General features: G+C 45.0%; 1 protein-coding gene across 3 annotated transcripts in view; it reads left to right on the top strand.

Annotated features, from left to right (window-relative positions):
- The window catches only part of LDB3 (LIM domain binding 3), a 69,490-nt gene extending 49,421 nt beyond the window's left edge, over positions 1–20,069 (top strand). For all 3 annotated transcript variants that reach the window (XM_073019012.1, XM_073019015.1, XM_073019013.1), the window contains 4 exons: positions 1,171–1,351; positions 1,936–2,056; positions 9,769–9,884; positions 16,880–20,069. In XM_073019012.1, coding sequence (XP_072875113.1) covers positions 1,171–1,351; positions 1,936–2,056; positions 9,769–9,884; positions 16,880–16,969 — 508 coding nt within the window. In that variant the 3' untranslated portion in view covers positions 16,970–20,069. The remainder of the gene's footprint in view (positions 1–1,170; positions 1,352–1,935; positions 2,057–9,768; positions 9,885–16,879) is intronic.
- Positions 20,070–21,467: the final 1,398 nt, after the last annotated feature.

The following is a 21,467-nucleotide window of genomic DNA, read 5'->3' as shown; positions in this document are numbered from 1 at the left end:
CATTGGGGCACTGGAAGGGCGTGTGTGCGGGGTTTTTGTCCACAGTCTGAGCCCTGGTAGGGAGAGATGGGGGTAGGAGGCAGGTGTAGGGAGAAAGGCTCGGGTCCTTCTGGCTTGCCCTCTGGTCTGACCTCTCTGAGCCTTAGCTGCCATACTTGTGTGACACCCACTCCCCCAGGGAGCTGGGAGGTTGGCATGAGGTATGTGGGTGAAGCTCCAGCAGGGTGCCTGGTGCCAGGAACTCCCCCTTGGGCTAAGGTTGAGTTCTGGGAATCACCAGACTTGTCAGTAGGTTTACGGGGCATGTTGTAAGACAGTGTTGATTTTGACCCAGTTTTCCTTTAGGGTTGCTTCTGGGTCTTTCCACAGATAGGCCTGGGCTGCTCAGGGAGTTGGTGGGCATCTGCCAGACTAAAATGAAAACAAGTGATTTCACACTTAGAAGCCATGGACCATGGGTGCTGTTGTTTGAATACAGTATGTTTGTATGCATGTGTGGTGTGAGCTTATATGCATGAAAAATACACTTTTATTTAAAACTAAGGTAATACATATTCATTAGTGAAGAATTAGAAAACACAGAAAAATAAAAATTAGAATATAAAGAAATGTCCTTGTTGTCCCACTGTTCTGACTGCTAACCTGGAACTAGACAATACAGGTTTGTATCCTGGGTCTACCACTTACTAGCCCTATGGCCTTAAACAAGTTGTTCAAACTCTGTGTGCCTCAGTTTCCCTATCTAAAAATGGGTATTATAATAGTACCTACTTCGTAGGATTGTTGTGAGAATTAAGCAAGTTAATAAATGCAAAAGTCTTTTTGAATAGAACCTGACACACAGTAATCATTTAATAAATGTTAGCCATCAGCAGCATCATTATTGGATATCTTACTATCATTATCAGTGGTCAACTGGATTCTGTGATATGTTTACCCAGTCCCCTATTGGTAGATGTTTGAGTTGCTTCCTGGTTTTCTTTATTGTAAGTGATGCAACAATGATCACCTTTCTGCATGGAGCTTTCTCTGAATTTCACATTACTTCATCAGAACAGTCACAAAAGTCAGAGTTATTGGGTAAAAGTATAAACAGTGTTGGGGTTCTTGAAATACCTAGTTCCAAGTTCTGGGGGCTGCCTTACTGGGTGCCATTCTCTGCTTCCCCAGGGGCCCATTTCTGGTAGCCATGGGCCGTTCTTGGCACCCTGAGGAGTTCAACTGTGCCTACTGCAAGAGTTCCCTGGCAGATGTGTGCTTTGTGGAAGAGCAGAACAACGTTTACTGTGAGCGATGTTATGAGCAATTCTTTGCCCCACTCTGTGCCAAGTGCAACACCAAAATTATGGGGGTAAGTGGACAGCCTCCCTTTCCTCTGACCCATGTCTCTTCCCCAGCCCTTCCCCAAGATCATGGGGTCCCATTAGGAAGCCAAGAAGTTGCTGGTAACAGAGAGAAAGCAACTCCATTTTTATCCCGAAAGGGAATTGGTTTGCCACCAATAAACTTGGGGATAAATGAACTTGATGCAAGAGATGATTGTGCACCTGTACCACACAGCTTGAAGTGGTGGTGGAACTTCTGCAAAGCAAGTGGTTGCTTCATAACCTGACTTTACCACTCACCAGAATGTGGCCTTGACCCTCAATGCCTCTTTGGTAAATGACAGTAATAAGCAGTACCTCCTCCCAGGTTTAATGGGAGGATTAAGCGTCACAGTTTATGTAAGAATGCACAAGACCTGGCACCCAGCTGGAGAGTGACAACCCCTTCTCTGCCGCCCCTGGGTCTTTCTTCAGAGTGACCAAGGCCTGCATCCTGAGCTCTCCTGCCCTATTCCCCAGTAGGATGCTCGGGCAGTGGCCGGAGCCTGGTGGGGTAGTCAAGCCCGCTCCCTTTCTGCTTTCTGTCCTGAGCTCAGGCTCTTTCCCCCAGGAAGTGATGCATGCCTTGAGACAGACATGGCACACCACCTGCTTCGTCTGTGCGGCCTGCAAGAAGCCTTTCGGGAACAGCCTCTTCCACATGGAAGATGGGGAGCCCTACTGCGAGAAAGGTAGGAACACTTTGATGGCATGCGGGGAGGCCCTGCAGACTGGGAGAAAGGGGCAGGCACAGGGAACTAACTCCTGCCTAATCCATTCACATCCAGCCACCCAGAGGCCTTTATTTCTGGAAGAAACCTTTGTTTTTGTTTTTAATGGCAGAATCATGCTAATATCACACAAAGGAAGTTAACTATCTCCCCTGCCCATATGGTTGTAGCTTTGGGGAGAGTGAGGTGCAGAGTCTATAGCTTATTTTATGCATCAAATATGTGGATCTGGTTGGGTAGGTGGCTCACACCTTAATCCCAGCACTTTGGGAGGCCGAGGCAGAAGAATTGCTTGAGCCCAGGAGTTTGAAACCAGCAACATAGCAAGACCCAGTCTCTGCAAAAGATATAAACATTAGCCAGGTGTAGTGGTGTGTGCTTGTAGTCCCAGCTACTCAGGAGGCTGAAGTGGGAGAATCATTTGAGTCCAGGAGTTCAAGGCTGCAGTAACCTGTGATAGCACCATTGTATTCAGCCTAGGCAACAGAGTAGGATCCTCTATCTCAAAAAAAAAAAAAAAAAAAAAAAAAAAAAAAAAAAAAAATGTAGCTCACAAGTTGCCATCTTATGACCACTTGGGAAACCTTTCAGGTTATTTTGATTTGGAGACCACAAGGTCTATTCTGAAAAGGCCTTGGCTATGGACTTTGTCCTTCATTCTATTCCTGGTTCCACTTCGGGCTGCTTTGTAATCCTGAGCAAGTTAGTAACCTTCTCTGAGCCTTACTTTCCTAATCTGTAAACACCCGCCTCAGAGAACTGTGGTGAGGATTATACCAGAGAAGGCATGTAGAGCATCAAATATGCGAGACCCCTTCCTCTGCCCCTGTGATATTTATCAGACTTTGATGTTCCTTCAGATTCCTGTAATCTCACTGAGTGAATTCAGAGTTTCTCTGTACCCCCAAAATGCTATATGTTATGTTAAAATGCCGAGTAAATTATTGTAAATTCAGGAGACAAAGCACGTCATTAGATAGGTGGGAGTCAGTCACTCATTTATTCAGAGACTTTCCCCTTCAGACCTTTCTGAAGCAGATTCCAGAAAAGGCAACACAGACATGAAAGCTAAGACAGTAGAACCAGAAAATCAGAGGTGGTAAAAGCAGGCATGCCGATTATGAAGAATAACAGAGCTGCAGGGACTAACCAGGTAGCAAATTTGAGGGCAAAAAGAGAAACACAGTAAGTTAGTTTACTTTAAAACCAGAAAAGAGAAAACATTCAGTTCCTCAAGGAAAAAAGCAAAACAAAATTAAAACTTCTTTCCTCGACTGTAAATTAGAAAATAAAAGTCTTGGCCTGGCGCGGTGGCTCACGCCTGTAATCCCAGCACTTTGAGAGGCCAAGGCGGGCAAATCACCTGAGGTCAGGAGTTCAAGACCAGCCTGACCAACACGGTGAAACCCGGTCTCTACAAAAATAGCCGGGCATGATGGCGGGTGTCTGTAATCCCAGCTATTTGGGAGGCCGAGATGGGAGAATCGTTTGAACCCGGGAGACAGAGGCTGCAATGAGCTGAGATACTGCCATTTTACTCCAGCCTGGGCGACACAGTGAGACTCCATCTGAAAAAAAAAAAAAAAAAAAAAAAAGAAAGAAAAGAAACGTCTTGGGTTCTTGTACTAGTGAATGCCCTTCCCAGCTCTGAAGTTAACTGAATGACCTGAAACATGTCAGTTACTCCGTGCCTCAGTTTCTATATCTGTAAAAGGGAGAAGATAACACCAGTCCTTTCGTTTCTTACAAGCATATGATATTGATTGGTAGTTAAAGAAAGTGCTGTTATGCTTATACAGATTGCTGGTATTCTTCTACTAAAAGCATTATAACAGCCGGGCGCGGTGGCTCAAGCCTGTAATCCCAGCACTTTGGGAGGCCGAGACGGGTGGATCACGAGGTCAGGAGATCGAGGCCATCCTGGCTAACACGGTGAAACCCCATCTCTACTAAAAAAAGTACAAAAAACTAGCCGGGCGAGGTGGCGGGCGCCTGTAGTCCCAGCTACTCGGGAGGCTGAGGCAGGAGAATGGTGTAAACCCGGGAGGCGGAGCTTGCAGTGAGCTGAGATCCAGCCACTGCACTCCAGCCTGGGCGACAGAGCGAGACTCCGTCTTAAAAAAAAAAAAAAAAAAAAAAAAAAGGCCTTATAACTTCTGTTATTTGAGATAAGCCTGAATTTGTGTCTGAGGCTTTTGAAAGAATGATAGATTTCCATTATCACTGCTGCCCCTTGTCATAGCAACTCCCCCAAAAAGATTCTCAAAAATGATGTTTTGAGTAAGAAGATCCAGGAAGAAGATGGTCTAGTGTTAAGAGAAGACAGTGAGGAAGTAGATTTACCTTCAGACCTAGGTACCTGGAGAGACCCAGACTCGAATCCCGCATGGGCCACTTCCAGGCTGAATGGCGATGGGCAAATTATTTACCCCTTCTGAGTCTCCATTTCCTCCTCCGTTGTCCAGGCTGGAGTGCAGTGGCACAAGCATGGCTTACTGCAACCTTGTCCTCCTGGGCTCAGTTGATCCTCCCACCTAATCCTGTAGCTGGGACTTCAGACATCCGCCACCATGCCTGGCCAATTTTCATAATTTTGGAGAGATGAGGTCTTGCTATGTTGCCCAGGCTGGTCTTGAAATCCAGGGCTCAAGCAATCCTCCTGCCTTGGCCTCCCAAAGTGCTGGGATTACAGGCATGAGCCACCGTGCCTATTTTTGATTTTGTGAGGAACCGCTTACTGTTTTCCATAACGGCTGCACTGTGTTACAAACTCATTAACAGAGTACAAAGGTTCCAGTTTCTCTGGTAGCCTTTCAAACACTTGTTATTTTCTGTTTTTTAAAAAATAGTAGTTGTCCTAATGGGTATGAGGTGAAACTTCATTTTTATGTCTCGTCATTTTAATCAACAATTTGGAAGAAGACACAGAAGGAAGTCCTGTCAAATCTGCATATTGAGCCAGAATGATAGGGTCTAGGCTGAAAAATGCATCGGCTGGCTGCAAAGATAAGCTGACAACTGCATAAAAGGAAGAGAGGTAGGAGGGTCAGCCCTTCACAGATGAACCTGCACCTGAGCAGTTCCCAAACCTGGCATCATGGTCACCTAGGGAACTTAATGAACTAGAGAGAAAATAGATTTTTCAGATCTACCTCAGACCCACAGAAGCAGCATTTCATAGGGTGCCCCACCCTACCCAGGTGTTTCAGTTAGGTGTGGGAATCAGAAGTGTTTCTCGAAGTATATGGTCCCAGCACCAGCAGCAACATCACCTGATAACTTGTTAGAAATGCAGATCTTCAGGCCCCACCCCAGATCTGATGAATCAGAAACTCTAGAGGGGAGCCTGGCACCCTGTGTTTCAACAAACCCTCCATGTGCTTCTGATGTTTGGGAATCATTGTTCTAGAAGAGTACTAAGCCCCTTTTCAACAGAGAGCACCCACAATTTGATGGATGGAAATCCTTTTACAATAGCAATAAAATCCATTAAATGTGAGGGTAGTAATTCAGCTTGGGACAAGAGAGAGTCAAAGAAAATTAGAAAGACTTAAAGAGAGAAATAAAGGAAGGAATAAATAAATGAGGAGCTAGATTATGCTCCTTGTGGAAAATGCCCATGCACAGACTTTGTTCGGTACCAGCAATGTTCTCATGTTCTCCTTTTGTAGAAACAAGTGAAGAAAAATACCAACTTAAAAAATATATATATTAGGATCAGACCCGTGCTACCAAATTTTAAAACAAAGTGACAATTCTCCAAATCATATGGAATCGAATTTAAAACAGAAAAATTAATCAGTGGGCAAGACAAGGCATTCCAGAAGTAAATTCGAGCCTTTTTTTTTTTTTTTTTTTTTTTTTTTTTTGAGACAGAGTCTCGCTCTGTTGCTCAGGCTGGAGTATAGTGGCACGATCTTGACTCACTGCCACCTCCGCCTTCCGGGTTCAAGCAATTTCTGCCTCAGCCTCCCAAATAGCTGGCATTACAGGTTCCTGCCACCAAGCCTGGCCATTTTTTGTATTATTAGTAGAGACAGGGTTTCACCATCTTGGCCAGGCTGGTCTTGAACTCCTGACCTCGTGATCTACCCACCTCGGCCTCCCATAGTGCTGGGATTACAGGCATGAGCCACCGCACCTGGCCAATTCAAGCCATTTTAGTAGCTTAATCTGTGAAAAGCCAGTAAGAGAAGGAATCACTATTTAATTAGGTTGTTTGAACCATTTAATTTAATTTTTATATTTATTTAAATATGGGACACAGCCCGGCTTGGTGGCTTACGCCTGTAATCATAGTACTTTAGGAGGCCAAGGCGGGAGGACCCCTTGAGCCCAGGAGTTTAAGACCAGCTTGGACAATATAGGGAAACCCCGTTTCTGGAAGAAAAAAAAAATTAAAGTAGCTGACCGTGGTGCACACCTGTGGTCCCAGCTGCTCAGGAACCTGAGGTGGGAGCATAGTTTGAGCCCAGGAAGTTGAGGTTGCAGTGAACTGTGACCACATCATTGCATTCCATCCTGGGTGACTTTATCTTAAAAAAAAAAAAAAAAAAAGGAGATGATGAATGAATGGATAGGATACATGGATAAATGGAGGAGGGAAGCCCAGAGAAAGCTTTCAGCAAGGCCATCTCATCACTCTTGGTTGGGGTAGGCAGGGGATGAAGACTTCCCTGAAGTACAGTCTAGCACAAAAGATTGCAGAGATTCTCTCAGGTACAGAAAGTGGGGATGGTTTTCTAAGCCCAGGGCCTGGTTTACACAGAGACATGGAGGTGTAAGAGAAAGTCCAGGGCACCATAAGACCACCTGGGAGTGATAAGAAAGAAGTCATAAGTGGGGTGAAGGACTAGTTCTCAGGTGGAGACGAGTCAGCCCATGCCACATAGTAGTAAGTTCCTGCAGAGCACAGAGTGAACTGCAACCTGTGCTGTTAACTTTCTAAAGGAAGCAGAACGATGTTTTCTTTTTTTTTTTTTTTTTTTGAGACAGAGTCTTGCTCTGTCGCCCAGACTGGAGTGCAGTGGCTGGATCTCGGCTCACTACAAGCTCTGCCTCCTGGGTTCACGCCATTCTCCTGCCTCAGCCTCCCGAGCAGCTGGGACTACAGGCGCCCACCACCACGCCCGGCTAATTTTTTTGTATTTTTAGTAGAGACGGGGTTTCACCATGTTAGCCAGGATGGTCTCGATCTCCTGACCTCATGATCCGCCCACCTCAGCCTCCCAAAGTGCTGGGATTACAGGCATGAGCCACCGTGCTCGGCTGTACAATGTTTTCTTAGCTCTGGCAAGGCAATGCATTTCTGCCTACTAAAGAAATTAAGTGTTCCATCAGAGAGGATTGATGGACTGGGATACATAAGAGCATTTGCATGACAAGCTACAATTAGGCACAAAAGGGGAAGCTGTATATTGGAAAACATATGCAAGAGGTAAGTGTAACTGATCAAAGCTCAATGGCAGGCTGATAAGTAGCTGGAGACAGCGTTAAACCATGGAAGTAGGATGAACATTGGAGTCCATCAGGACTGGGGCTGCTCCTTATGACTTATGTGATGGAATCTCTTCAGTCAGTTTCCTCCCCTTTAAAATGGGAATACTAGGCCAGGCGCAGTGGCTCATGCCTGTAATCCCAGCACTTTGGGAGGCCAAGGTGGGTAGATCACTTGAGGTCAGGAGTTCAAGACCAGCCTGGCCAATATGGTGAAACCCCATCTCTATTGAAAATACAAAAATTAGCTAGGCGTGGTAGCACGTGCCTGTAATCCCAGCTACTTGGGAGGCTGAAGCAAGAGAATTGCTTGAACCTGGGAGGCAGAGGTTGCAGCGAGCTGCGATTGTGCCACTGTACTCCAGCCTAGGTAACAGAGTGAGAGTCTGCTTTCAAAAAATAAAGAAACAGGCTGGGCACGGTGGCTCACGCCTGTAATCCCTGCACTTTGGGAGGCCGAGGCGGGCGGATCACAAGGTCAAGAGATCAAGACCATCCTGCCCATAATGATGAAGCCCTGTTTCTACTAAAAATACAGAAAAAAATTAGCTGGGTGTGGTGGCACATGCCTGTCCTCCCAGCTACTCGGGAGGCTGAGGCAGGAGAATTGCTTGAACCCGGGTGGCGGAGGTTGCAATGAGCCAAGATCATGCCACTGCACTCCAACCTGGTGACAGAGCAAGACTCCATCACAAAAATAAATAAATAAATAGGGAATATTATCTCTTCACAGAGGTGTCATGAGGATTAAACAAGAGGCACAATGGCACTCAAATCATGGTTCCCTTCCCTCCTTGCTTCAGTTACGAAGACTTTCAAAATAAGAGCCAACATTTTTGAGTGCTTGTGCCAAATACTTCACTTACATTATCTTATTTAATCCACTCAAAACCCCAAGAGTTCAGTACAATAATTATTCCCATTATATAGATAAGTAAGTTGAGACCTTGAGAAGTTAGGTGATTTACCCCAGGTTTGAATGTTTCTTAGTAGAGTTGGGATTTGAACTTAGCTCTTCCTTTATTCAGAGTCCAATTTTGTAACCCCCATGGCACACTGGCACTCAGTAAGACGTGGTCTAAGACAATGAATGGACATACTGTCCACAAGAAGAACAGGAAATCACTTAAGAAGAAGCCAACTGTAGAAGAGTTGTGGAGGAATGCGTACACCTCTCAGGAGGGATGAAGGCTTTGTAAATGGGATGGAGCTTTTCTAGAATAATCTAGAGATGTTCTACAGCCAGTGTGGTAGAACTGTAGCCCCTTTGGGCCAGAGAGGACAGCTGCCCTGGTGAAGGAGCACAGAACCTGACCCACTGTGCCACAGCTGTGGGATGCTGGCTGGGCCCTTCACCTCTTTGAGTCTCAATTTTCTCATACACAAAACAAAACAAAAAGATAATAATAGTTCAATCTCTGAGGGATTTTGTGATCAGACTCATTCACTGATTAACTGATTAATTGGTTAATGCGTTCATTCCCTATGTATGTTTTGGATATTGACTGTGTGTCAGTCATTGTGCTGGGAGTGCAAAGAAAGCTAAAATGTAGTCCCTGACATTGAGATACTTGTAAATAACATCATCCATGTGAAAATGCTTGGTAAATTGCAAAGCATCATATAAATAATACTTAATAGCATTATCTCCTTGGTTGGGGGTAGGGAAGGAGGAGGAGGACATGCCCCAATAAAATAGTTAAAATATTCTTTATAGTAGTAAAAACTTGTTGTCAACACAAATGCCCCATGACAGAAGAATGGCTAAGCAAAGAACATTCCGTAACTCTTAAATACGTTGGACCCTCATTCTTCCAAAGTAAGCATAGCCGTTTGGAAACGTGGATTGTTTTCTCTTTGGGGCTTGATCTGTTTGGTCTATTAGAGGTGACAGAAGCAGAGGAGACAATCTCCCTGCAGAATGTTAATGACAGTTCCAGAAAGTGTTTGTAAATCAAACTAGCGTGAGATGGTGTCTAAGCGTGGGTCTGAACATCAGTGCAATGATTGGAAAATGGAAAACTATCAGTCATGTAACTGAGTATTTCATCTGTGAGATTACAAACAACCAGTTAGATTTCACCCCCTGCCCCTGCCCACTGATTTGGGGGTTGTCTTGGCTTTGGGTCCCCACTGCCCTACTGGGTGTGTGGTCTTCACTCTGCTTTTCATTTCAGACTACATCAATCTGTTCAGCACCAAGTGTCACGGCTGCGATTTCCCCGTGGAGGCCGGTGACAAGTTTATTGAAGCCCTGGGCCACACCTGGCATGACACCTGCTTCATTTGTGCGGTATGTCTCTAGCTTGGGGCTCTGGCTTTCTGAGAAGAGGCAGGAGGGAGGAAGTGGGAACCAGATGACCACCCTCTACATCCCTTGCCATGCTAGTTCTTTGACATCCTGATCATTTTTAAAAGCTGGCAAACACCATGATGCCTCGATACATCACAGTTGAACAAAGTTTCATTCCTAATAATTATTTATAAGCCAGTGTGGCTTTGTTACTTTCCATTTCGTTAAAGACAACAGAGTGTCCCAGGGTTTGGCAAACCAGTGGCTTGTCTCACCAGCAGTGTTGTCAGTGGGCAAGAGCAGCAGATGATGCTTGGCTTTGAGAGGGGCAGTTGACTTCCCATGGTTATATGTCACTTCAGATATGATGGAGTGACTTGAGGGTTTTCCCCTCCAAATTGTTACCCCAAACACTAGATTGGAGCTGACTAATCCTATGAAAAGCTGAGACAGGGTTTCTCTTGGTAGAACCTTTGGAAAGCAAGACTGAGTATCATTTTATTTTCCTAAGTGGTCCTTTCTTGATATATAGCTGCCAGGAGATAAGCCCTAATAATTAACTATTAATTGTGTGCTACTTATTTCTGCTGAAAAGCTGCGTCACTTTTAGTATGAGACTGGTATTTTCCTTCTGAAGGTTTTGGGTTGGGGTGGGCACATGATGGTGTGGCTACAGGCATTTAGACTCTGAGGGAGAGGTAGGAAACAGTCATCCCTGAGAAAGCCCCCTAATGTCAATCTGTCATTGACTAATCTTGATTTGATAATTTTTCTTTTTTTTGCAATGGAGTTTCTGCTCCTGTTGCCCAGGCTGGAGTGCAGTAGAGCGATCTCGGCTCACTGCAACCTCTGCCTCCTGGGTTCAAGCAATTCTTCTGCCTCAGCCTCCCGAGTAGCTGGGACTACAGGCACACACCACCATGCCTGGCTAATTTTGTGTATTTTTAGTAGAGAGGGGATTTCACCATGTTGGCCAGGCTGGTCTCAAACTCCTGACCTCAGGTGATCCACCCGCCTCAGCCTCCCAAAGTTGTGGGAATACAGGTGTGAGCCACCGCGCCTGGCTGATTTGGGAAAATTAAGACACCCCTACTATTTTTTTTAACCACAGTTTCTCAAGGTAAATTTTGGAAATGTATGAAATACCTGTACAGTTTTTACTTGAATAATTTTTATAGACTTATGACATAGGATGACCCTAGTCATCAAGTTTACGGACATATGCTTTCGGTTCTACACTTTGCTTCCATACCCTGCCGTCTGTGGGACGCACTGTATTCACTCTGTGTGTTGGTTTGCTAGGGCTGCCTTGACAAATTACTGCAAACTGATGGCTCAAGCAGCAGAAATGAACGCTTTCACAGTTCAGGAGGCCAGAAGTCCTAAATCAAGGTGCTGACAGGAGGCCATACTCTCTCTCTGAGCTTCTAGTGGTTGCCAGCAATCTTTGGCATTTCTTGGCTTGCAGCTGTGTGACTCCAATCCCTGCCTCCATTATCACAAGGCTGTCTCCCCTGTATCTATGTCTTCACATGACATGACATTCTCCTCTGAGTGTGTCTGTCTCTGTGTGGTTATGCTCTTTTTTTTTTTTTTTTTTTTTTTTTGAGACGGAGTCTTGCTCTGTCGCCCAGGCTGGAGTGCAGTGGCGCGATATCCACTCACTGCAAGCTCCGCTTTTTTTTTTTTTTTTTGAGACGGAGTTTCACTGTTGTTGCCTAGGCTGGGGTACAATGGCACAATCTTGGCTCACTCCTAACTCTGCCTTCTGGCATGTGAATTTTGTGGAATACAGTTCAACCCCTTATCACTCTGATTTTCCAGCTCTTTGAACAGATTCTCTAGTTATCTTTTAGGGTGTTTTAAATACATCCCCTCCAAAAAGAGACAATGGTGTAAATATACTGGCTTTGGGGTTGTCCCCTGCAGAGTTATAGCTCCCCTGTGTCAGGCACAGCACAGGGCTCTCTGAACCTTACATTCAAGCCATGACTTGTCTAGTCCTGAGGCACTGCCTGCACATCTGGTTACCCAACTTCTGGAAGGATCCAAGAGACCTGGGGAAGGTCCAGGAAGACAGTGGCACAGAAGGCCTGTTTTCCACAGGCGGGCTGATGAGAGGTCTGTGTCACATGCAGAGGGAATTGTGGCAAAGGTGAGTGTGGGTCTGCTCCTGCAAGCCTCGCAATTTCAGCTGAGTCACAACAGCAAAAGTCCAAGAGAGAGACCAGAAGAAGCCGTAAAGCTTGGGGTGGCTCAGGCTGATATTACAAATAAGTTCCAGAGAGTGAAGTCCAGCCTGTGAGAGGCTCATAGCACTGCCCTTTGGAGGATCAGCATGGAGATCGTTAGGTCTCCCTCCAAACCAGCCTGCACGGTACTCACTGCCCTGTCAACAAATAGTGAAGTGGAACATGGTTCTTTTTTTTTTTTTTTTTTGTGAGACAGAGTCTTGCTCTGTCGCTCAGGCTGGAGTGCAGTGGCACGATCTCAGCTCACTGCTACCTCCACCTCCCAGGTTCAAGCAATTCTCTGCCTCAGCCTCCTGAGTAGCTGGGATTACAGGCGCCCGCCACCAGGCCCAACTAATTTTTGTATTTTTAGTAGAGATGGGGTTTCACCATCTTGGCCAGGCTGGTCTTATGAGCCACCCACCTCAGCCTCCCAAAGTGCTGGGATTACAGGTGTGAGCCACTGCACCCAGCTGGAACGTAGTTTTAACATTGGGAAGAAATCTTTTGATTGGAAAACTTTGAGGGACATGAGGGATTTTTTTTTTTTTTTTTGGTCCTCTTTCTGTCACTTCATATTTCCAAATCACTTTTGATGAGCATGTATTTTCCTGTAACTTCCAAAAACTTAGTAAGAGAAAGATCTGGAGTAGCTCTCCCAGCTGATGTGCTGTTTTCTCACCAGTGAGATCTCAGATAGCACATTTTTAGACTAACTCAGTTTACCAAATATTCCTGGCATTTGGGGAATACAAGAGTGTCCCAGAACAAGTCTCTACCTTGACGGAATCTAGAATCTTGAAAGGCAAACAAAGCAACAGATGTGAGCAATTCAAAAGTAGAACAGGACAGTACCCATCAAGTCCAAAGCATATAAAGTGAAGGCTGGGAGCCTGAGAAGTGCAGTGTGAGTCAGGGTGAAAGTTAAGCTTCTGTCTGGCACTGACACTTGAGTTCCAATGGAAAGGGTCTGACCTTTTTTTTTTTTTTTTTTTTGAGACGGAGTCTCGCTCTGTCGCCCAGGCTGGAGTGCAGTGGCGCGATCTCAGCTTACTGCAAGCTCCGCCTCCCGGGTTCACGCCGTTCTCCTGCCTCAGCCTCCCGAGTAGCTGGGACTACAGGCGCCCGCCACCTCACCCGGCTAGTTTTTTGTATTTTTTTTTAGTAGAGACGGTTTCACCGTGTTAGCCAGGATGGTCTTGATCTCCTGACCTCGTGATCCGCCCGTCTCGGCCTCCCAAAGTGCTGGGATTACAGGCTTGAGCCACCACGCCCGGCCGGGTCTGACCTTAGTGGAGGAAAAATGTCTTACCAATCCTTCTTTTGCTCTAAGTCTTGCCCTTCCCTACTGGTGTGGGTATCAGGAGCGGATGGGCAGTGGTACAACTTTTGTAGGCAGTCCTAGGGGCTGCTGCAGCTGGCCTAGTTTATTACCCTAACTCTGCTGGGACCTGCGGTCAGCACTGTTCATGGTCACCACCCCTTTATAGCCAGGCCCTGATGTCACCCAGCCACAGAGCCTGGGGGTTAGACCATCCCTGTTGTCCCCTATGCTGGGTGGGCAGGAGGCCTCCTCCACCATGAAGCACCTTGCATCAAGAAGACACTGGGCACAACTCCCTATGAGGGTTCCCACCCTCAGCCCCATCTCACCTATGAGCCATATTTGAGGCTCTGTCCCTTTCTTATTTATTGGTCTTCAGTCCCTGGACACCTTCTCTCCCCAGCCTGACTCATCCCGAAGTTCTCACAAGCAACCAGCATTGTCCCAGACCAGGTAGGGTCTCCCAGCCACAGCTGCAGTCACTGACAGGCTGACTCACTCCAGAGCTGCCTTTCTGTCTTCCTTAAAGCCCATTCTCACCAGTTAGATCTTGGGTGTCCATCTTTTTGCATTAGTCTTTAAATTGCCACCAGCAGCTTGAGGCCTCCACACAAGCCTGGTTATACTCAGCATCACTGTATCCACCTTTTGCAGCTCATTGGCTTCCAGGACCCACTGGAAGCCCTGTGTGATCCTAGGTATAATGTCCCCAACTGGACCATCAGAGCCTTGCACATGGGGCCAGCGTGGTGCCCTTTTCCTTTCCAACTCTCTTGGACTGGATACATGCACATTGCCCCAAGCTCAACTCTGGAGGGTGATTTCTGTTTCCTTGGGGGATACCTGTATGTAGGGACTCCACCTGCACTCCTCCTGATGTCAGTGTCCTGGAGATGGCTCCCAATTCTGCCCGTCAGCAGGGATCTTCACTGCCCTCTCCTAGGCTGGGACCCATGCCAGCCAATGTGACTTCCTGGCAGACTCTGACATACTGGCATATTGCCAACCCAGGGCCTAGCTTACATACTAGTAGTCTGACAAACTCAGAGGGCTACCTCCGTACAAACCCATGAACCCAGAACAATTTCAAGTAAACACAGCCCCTTTCTGCTATGGGGTAGGGGAAAAATTAGCATAGAACTGGAGTCTTATAGACCTGGACAGAGATTCCCAGCCCTACAACTTACTAGGTCTGCGACTTAAGAAAGACATAGGCGCCCTCTGAGCTCCAGTTTTTTCATTTGTGAAGTGGGAGAAAGGCATACCTACCTTGTAAGGTTTTCATGAGAATTAAATGAGCTGCTGTATATAGTGTTTGGCATCCTGCTTGGTCCATGGTAGTCCCCACAAATATTAGTTCTCTTCCTCAGACTATACTCTATGTTGTCATCATGGGGATATAGAATTTCATCTCTTGGGTTGGGCACGGTGGCTTACGCCTGTAATCCCAGCACTTTGGGAGGCCGAGGCAGGTGGATTGCTTGAGGTCAGGAGCTCGAGACCAGCCTGGCCAACATGGTGAAACCCTGTCTCTACTAAACTACCAAAAAAAAAAAAAAAAAATAGCTGAATGTGGTGGTGGGTGCCTGTAATCCCAGCTACCAGGGAGGCTGAGGCAGGAGAATTGCTTGAACCTGGGAGGTGGAGGTTGCAGTGAGCCGAGATCACACCATTGCACTCCAGCCTGGGTGACAGAGTAAGACTCCATCTCAAAAAAAAAAAAAAAAAAGAAAACAAAAAAGAATTTCATCTCTTTTGTTTTTTGTATATTTCTCTGCATACTTTTCCATATCTTTTTTTTTTTTTTTTTTGAGACAGAGTCTCACTCTGTCGTCCAGACTGGGGTACAGTGGTGCAATCTTGGCTCACTGCAACCTCGGACTCCCAGGTTCAAGCGATTCTCCTGCCTCAGCCTCCTGAATAGCTGGGATTACAGGCGTGCACCACCACACCCGGCTAATTTTGTATTTTTAGTAGAGATGAGGTTTCACCATGTTGGTCATGCTGATCTCAAACTCCTGATCTTGTGGTCCTCCTGCCTCTGCCTCCCAAAGTGCTGGGATTACAGGCATGAGCCACCGTGCCTGGCCCATATCTATCTTTTTAAATGGTGGCATTCCATTGGAAAAATACACCTTGAAAATTTACTGAATCATCTCCCTATTGAGAGAAATTTTAGTAGTTTTCAGTTTCTAGTTGAGCACAGGTTGCTTTCTTGTTCTGCAGAGTTGGTTCTGCAGGATAAATTCTCTAGCGTGGCATTACTGGGTTATAGGGTAGGCACATCTCAGTGGTTCTTGTTCAACATGGCCAGATTCCCTGTGGAACACTGAGCTCACTCGTGTGTCTCTAGCAGTGCACCAGTAGGCCTTGTTCCTTTTTGGCATTGCTGATTTTTGATTGAATACTTTGTGTGGTTTTTTTTAAGCTTTTTGGCTAGAGGCATGTTAGGTTAAAGGTGACAAGCCATTGAGGTTTTCTTGTTTTATTTGTCTTGCTAGATTAATAGGTGTCTAGTGGTATCTCAGGGCAGTTTTTCTTATAATTTTTTTTAACTAATCTTCTTTTTTTTTTTTTTTTGGTAGAGACAGAGGCTCACTATGTTGCCCAGGCTGGTCTCAAACACCTGGCCTCAAAAAATCCTCCTGCCTCAGCCTCCCAAAGCATAGGGATTATAGGCATGAGCTACTGCGCCTGGCATCAGGGCAGTTTTAATTTGCTTTTTCTTTAATTATTAGTGAGTACAATCTTCTCTGATGTGTTTGTTGGTTTACTACTTTCTTTAGATGTGAATCCTCTCTGTGGTATATTGACTTGTGAACTTGTATTGACTCTTTATACATTTTGGATAGCATGAATTGGTCAGCTTCATAGTGTATATTTTCTCTATTCCATTAAATTCAATTAATTTCATTTGATTTTATTCTGTGTTCTTCAGGAATCTTAGTTTTTACATAGTCCAACTCATGTACTCTGCTTCTGTCGTTAAGAATTTATAATGGGAGAAATAGGCTGTTGCCTTTTCTCTGCAATGCATGGGGCAAGGCTTTTTGTTTGTTTGTTTGTTTTAGACAGAATCTTACTCTGTTGCCCGGGCTGGAGTGCAGTGGCACAATCACAGCTCACTGCAACCTCTCTCTCCCAGGTTCAAGAGATTCTTCTGCCTCAACCTTCCCGAGTAGCTGGGATTACAGTCGCGTGCCAACGTTCCCCTGGCTAATTTTTATATTTTGTATTTAGTAGAGATGGAGTTTCGCCATGTTGCCAGGCTGGTCTCGGACTCCTGACCTCAAGTGATCTGCCCGCCTTGGCCTCCCAAAGTGCTGGGATTATAGGACTGAGCCACCGCACCTGGCCAGGGCTTTTTCTTAAAAGAGCGATTGAAATCTGCTCATGTCCCCCGCCACATGGGTCTCACGCAGGTCTGTTCTCTGTTCCAGGTCTGCCATGTGAATCTGGAGGGGCAGCCGTTCTACTCCAAGAAGGACAGACCCCTGTGCAAGAAGCACGCACACACCATCAACTTGTAGGCGGCTGAGGCTGCCTGTGCTGATGAGGCCCAGAGCTGCTCCTGCTGCTGGCAACAAAGGATTCGGGAGGCTGATGTTTCTTTCTTCTGAGGGGAACAGGGAGAGAGAGGAAGCAACTGAGCCCTTTGGAAGTATAATTTTAGGTTTTTTCTTCTGTACACAAATCGTGTATTTGCATAGTTCAGACTAGGAGCCAAATGAAGACTCAAAACCAAGCTAGTTATTAATCTAAGACTGGAATTGTGCTTCAGACATTTAGAGCAGAATTCCAAGAACTCAAAAGTGAAAAGCAACAAGCAGCTTTCCCAAAGCGATACACTTCCTGCGGTCACCAGAGGAGGACAGAGCTCAGAGCAGCTGTGGAGAATCTGAAGTATTCTGTGGAGTTCTTAAGCGCTCCCCTGGCAAACAAATTGAAGTGCCAAACAGCACTCGCTGCAGGGTATTTTTAGAGTCATAGCTGAGAGCTTGTTAGCTAAGACCCATTGGGCTTTCCTCACCAAAAAAGGAAGTGTTATTCCATTACTAGCGTCATGGAGCTACCTCTGTGCATCAGACTTCAGACCTTGAACAAACTTGAAACATTCTAATGGGAGCCCGGACGTCCAAAGAGATGTCTTCTGGGAGCCACTGGGCAATTGCCAGGACTCCAGGAAGGGCTCTGGCTCAGGTTGCAGACAGCTGAGAAAAGATGGCCCTGTCAGCCACCCTCTCTCAGTCTGAAACATCCAATGTCCCCAGAAGGCTTAGCTCCTTTTTGAATTGTGATGGGAAAGTAGAATTGGGTTTTTCCAGTTTTGCTCTGTGGTGTGTGAGAGATTTTTTAAAGGCTCTGGGTTGTCTTTGGCCTTTGTTTAGCTTTAAGGGTTCGTTAGTATGAGTGTCCAGTCGTGTGCGTGAATTTCACCCCAACCTGTGACTGCTCACTTACGATGTCTCCCCCAGTACCCTCCATCTCAAATAGGCTTGGTGGCCTGTGGAAAAGAAGAGAGACAGAGAGACAGTGTCTGAAATAGGATGGCAGAATAGGCTCACATGCCCAAACTCTGGGTGGGGAAGAGAAAACTTACTTTCTGCCACCCTCAGTAAGAACACACGAGGAGGCAGGACCTCCCACCTTCAGGTCTGCACCATCCATTTCAAATGTTCCTTAAAATGCAGCAGACTGAGTTTGTACAACTGTGTTAGCTGCTAGAAGGAACAGATACACTGATATATATACATTTGCTGTTTTGGCCAATATTTTGAAAATGTATGAGCTGAGTTGATCTAGCTATTATTTAAGTATTTATTGAAGTAGAGGGGCCTTCAAACTACTTTATGATACTAGTGATAGTTTGAGTTAGGTAAGCATCTTAAAGCTGTTTGGCGATAAATAAGGCAGTTTAGATTCTGTGGTTGGAAATAGTGTAGTCACTTTCGTCTTTAGGAAGCCCTGTTAATATGCTCATTGAAAACATGGCATTGATGCAGGCAGTTTGCATGAATGTTTCTCACTTGAGCACGCTATTTAGGCTCTCTTCCAACTCACTCTATTCTGCTCTTACTCCTGTTTTGGATTTTTCTCTTTGCACGTTTGAAATATTTTATGGGAATGTATTAGAACTCTTTTCTTCTAAGGACTGAGACTTCCAGGGGACTGCCATCTTACCTGAGTGTCTCCTCTCCATTAGGGAGAAGGAAGCAGCTAGCTGTGTCCCTAGCTGCAGGAAGCCCCTATTTTTTTCCAAGCAGGAAGCCACCAATCTCCCCCAGGGAGCACCAGGGAGGGACATGGATGTGCTCCTGCCACAGGGCCCTTCCTACCTTTGGATCTGCGACAAGGTGAATACAAAGCAGCAGGCAGAGTAAAATCTGCTGGGACTGCCTGGAGATTTGTCAGGAGTTGCAGACAAATACCTTGGAGCATTCTGTTATTTTTGGAAAGTTCAAATACGCCGGGACAAGGAGGTTACTGACTGTACTGACAGGCTCTAAGTCGTTTTCTCCGAAAACTATCTATTCAATTGTCAGGGACTGGTCTTGAGGAAAGAAAGAAAGAAAAAAAAAACGTTCCCTAGAATTCAGTTTCCAAAATCTCTTTTTAAAGGTTTTACACACACACGCACACACACACGATCATTAAAAAGTATATGATCATTAAGAAGAAAAGTGAAATATCTCAAGGGATGGTTTCACCACAGTCCTTTATTGAATCAATTTTTCTACATTTCAGAGCAAGTATAGATTCTGAGGGACTCTTATTTGCCAAAAAAAAAAACAAAACTAGCAAAAAATTTTAAAAAAAAGAAAAAAAAACAAGAAAAAAAACACTTAAAATGTAGCAGGAAAAGAAGGTAGTTTTGAGTGTGGTTCACTCAGTGTCTGTGAGTCTGGTGTAGTGTCAGGAATAAGACTGTGTCTAGCTCAAGTTTACATTGTGAATGTCCTACAACACCAAACAAAATTTTTCATAATCCATGGTGGGGAGCACACTTTGGAGCTACAGTTCTTGTTTCCTCATTGTTGACATTAATTTAACATTTATAGGCCAGGTGCAGTGGCTCACGCCTGTTATCCCAGCACTTTGGGAGGCTGAGGCAGGTGGATCACCTGAGGTCAGGAGTTTGAAACCAGCCTGGCCAATATGGTGAAACCCCATCTCTACTAAAGATACACAAAATTAGCCAGATGTGGTGGCGGGTGCCTATAGTCCCAGCTACTTGGGAGGCTGAGGCAGGAGAATCTCCTGAATCCTGGAGGTGGAGGTTGCAGTGAGCCGAGATCATGCCATTGCACTCCAGCCTGGGCAACAAGAGTGAAACTCCGTCTCAAAAAAAAAAAAAAAAAAAAAGATAAACACAACTTTTTTCAATGGAGTGACATATCTGCAGCTTATATCTGCAGTGTTTGTGTTAGGAACCTAGCTTTTATAATGTTAACTTTTTAACTCAGTATTCTGGCTTTGGGACTTTTTGTTTTGTTTTGGGTAAGATTTCAGAAGTGGAATGTAGCCTGTTAAAAGTGTGCACAAAAATATTTTGCATGTTTTTTTTTCCTCCTGTGTGAATTCTACTTTTTAGCAAAAATAAAAGCCCCCCAAAGGATGTGCAAATACAGATTTTTCTGTGTAAAGTTTTTCATGTCACATCAGAAGTAGCTTACTTCTATATGGCCACAAATAGAAGTTGGAGACAAAACAAAACATTCTGTGGGAAGAAACACAACTTACTTGCCCTGATGCTCAATAGCAGTGTAATCACCATGTTTAAACCGACAAGGATATGTGAATAACATGAATGTTCTGCATACAAAGGGAATTACCAGGCAAATAATAAACTGAAGACCTCGTCTCACATTATATTTTCATAAAGGTTTGTTTGCTTAGCTACTTCGTGGTCAAATATTTCCAATTAATTTATTTCTATTCTACTCTAAATGGCTTCATTTCTAGAAAAGTTGCCATATTTCCTCTTACATCATTTGTTTTCAAATAAGTTCAGGGTAAAATCCTCTCATAGCATTTTTTTTTCTTTTTAGTAATGAAGACCCTTCTGAGGGTACTATGTTTAACAAAATCAAACTCATTCTTTTTCAAGGTATTCTGTTTCTAGGAATTACTGAAAAGTAAAGGGAAGTTGTACCTACCGTATTTGATTTTTAGCACTTGAATCAGACCTTGAAAGAGCTGTGCAATTACAAACAGAAATCACATCTCATCATTTTAGTACTTCTTAAAGCTATAACAATTTTAAAAATAGATGATGGAGAAGAAAAGGCTGCTAGACTCATAGAATTTAAAGGAATCTAGGAGATCACCTAGGCATTTTTCCAGAACTGAGGCCCAGAAAGGGGAAGTGGCTTTCTCAGCCTACACAACCAGCGAGGGAGGCAGCCAGGTGCCATGGAATAAACATGGTAAGACTAGGGTTTAGATGGAGGCTGACTTAATACCACTTGAGTGGTATTGGGAGAGTCTCTCTAAGCTTGTTTATCTATCTAAAAATGAAGGTAATGGCATCTGCTTCACAGGGATATTTTGAGAAGCAAATGTAGTAACTTTTGGAAGAAAATTGCAATACAAATGTCAGTTGTTATTATCACCAATAGAGTGGGGACCCAAAGCCCTCATTCCTGCTCCATTTTCTTAACTCATTCCCCTTGCCCATACAGGAAAAATCCACTGGAAAAACCAGCAGCAAGAATAAATAATATACAAATAGTGGCTAGGCACAGTGGCTCATGCCTGTAATCTCAGCACTTTAGGAGACCAAGGTGGGTGGATCACCTGTGGTCAGGAGTTCGAGACCAGCCTGGCCAACATGGTGAAACCCAGTCTTTACTAAAAATACAAAAAGAATAGCTGGGCGTGGTGGCAGGCACCTGTAATCCCAGCTACTTGGGAGGCTGAGGCAGGAGAATTGCTTGAACACAGGAGGCAGTGGTTGCAGTGAGCTGAGATCACACCACTACACTCCAGCCTGAGTGACAGAGCAAGACTTTGTCTCAAAAAAAAAAA

This window comes from Chlorocebus sabaeus, chromosome 9 (assembly GCF_047675955.1).
Source record: "Chlorocebus sabaeus isolate Y175 chromosome 9, mChlSab1.0.hap1, whole genome shotgun sequence".
Lineage (NCBI taxonomy): Eukaryota > Metazoa > Chordata > Mammalia > Primates > Cercopithecidae > Chlorocebus > Chlorocebus sabaeus.
Note: the sequence above shows the minus strand (reverse complement) of the source record. Positions and strands in the feature narration are given on the sequence as shown.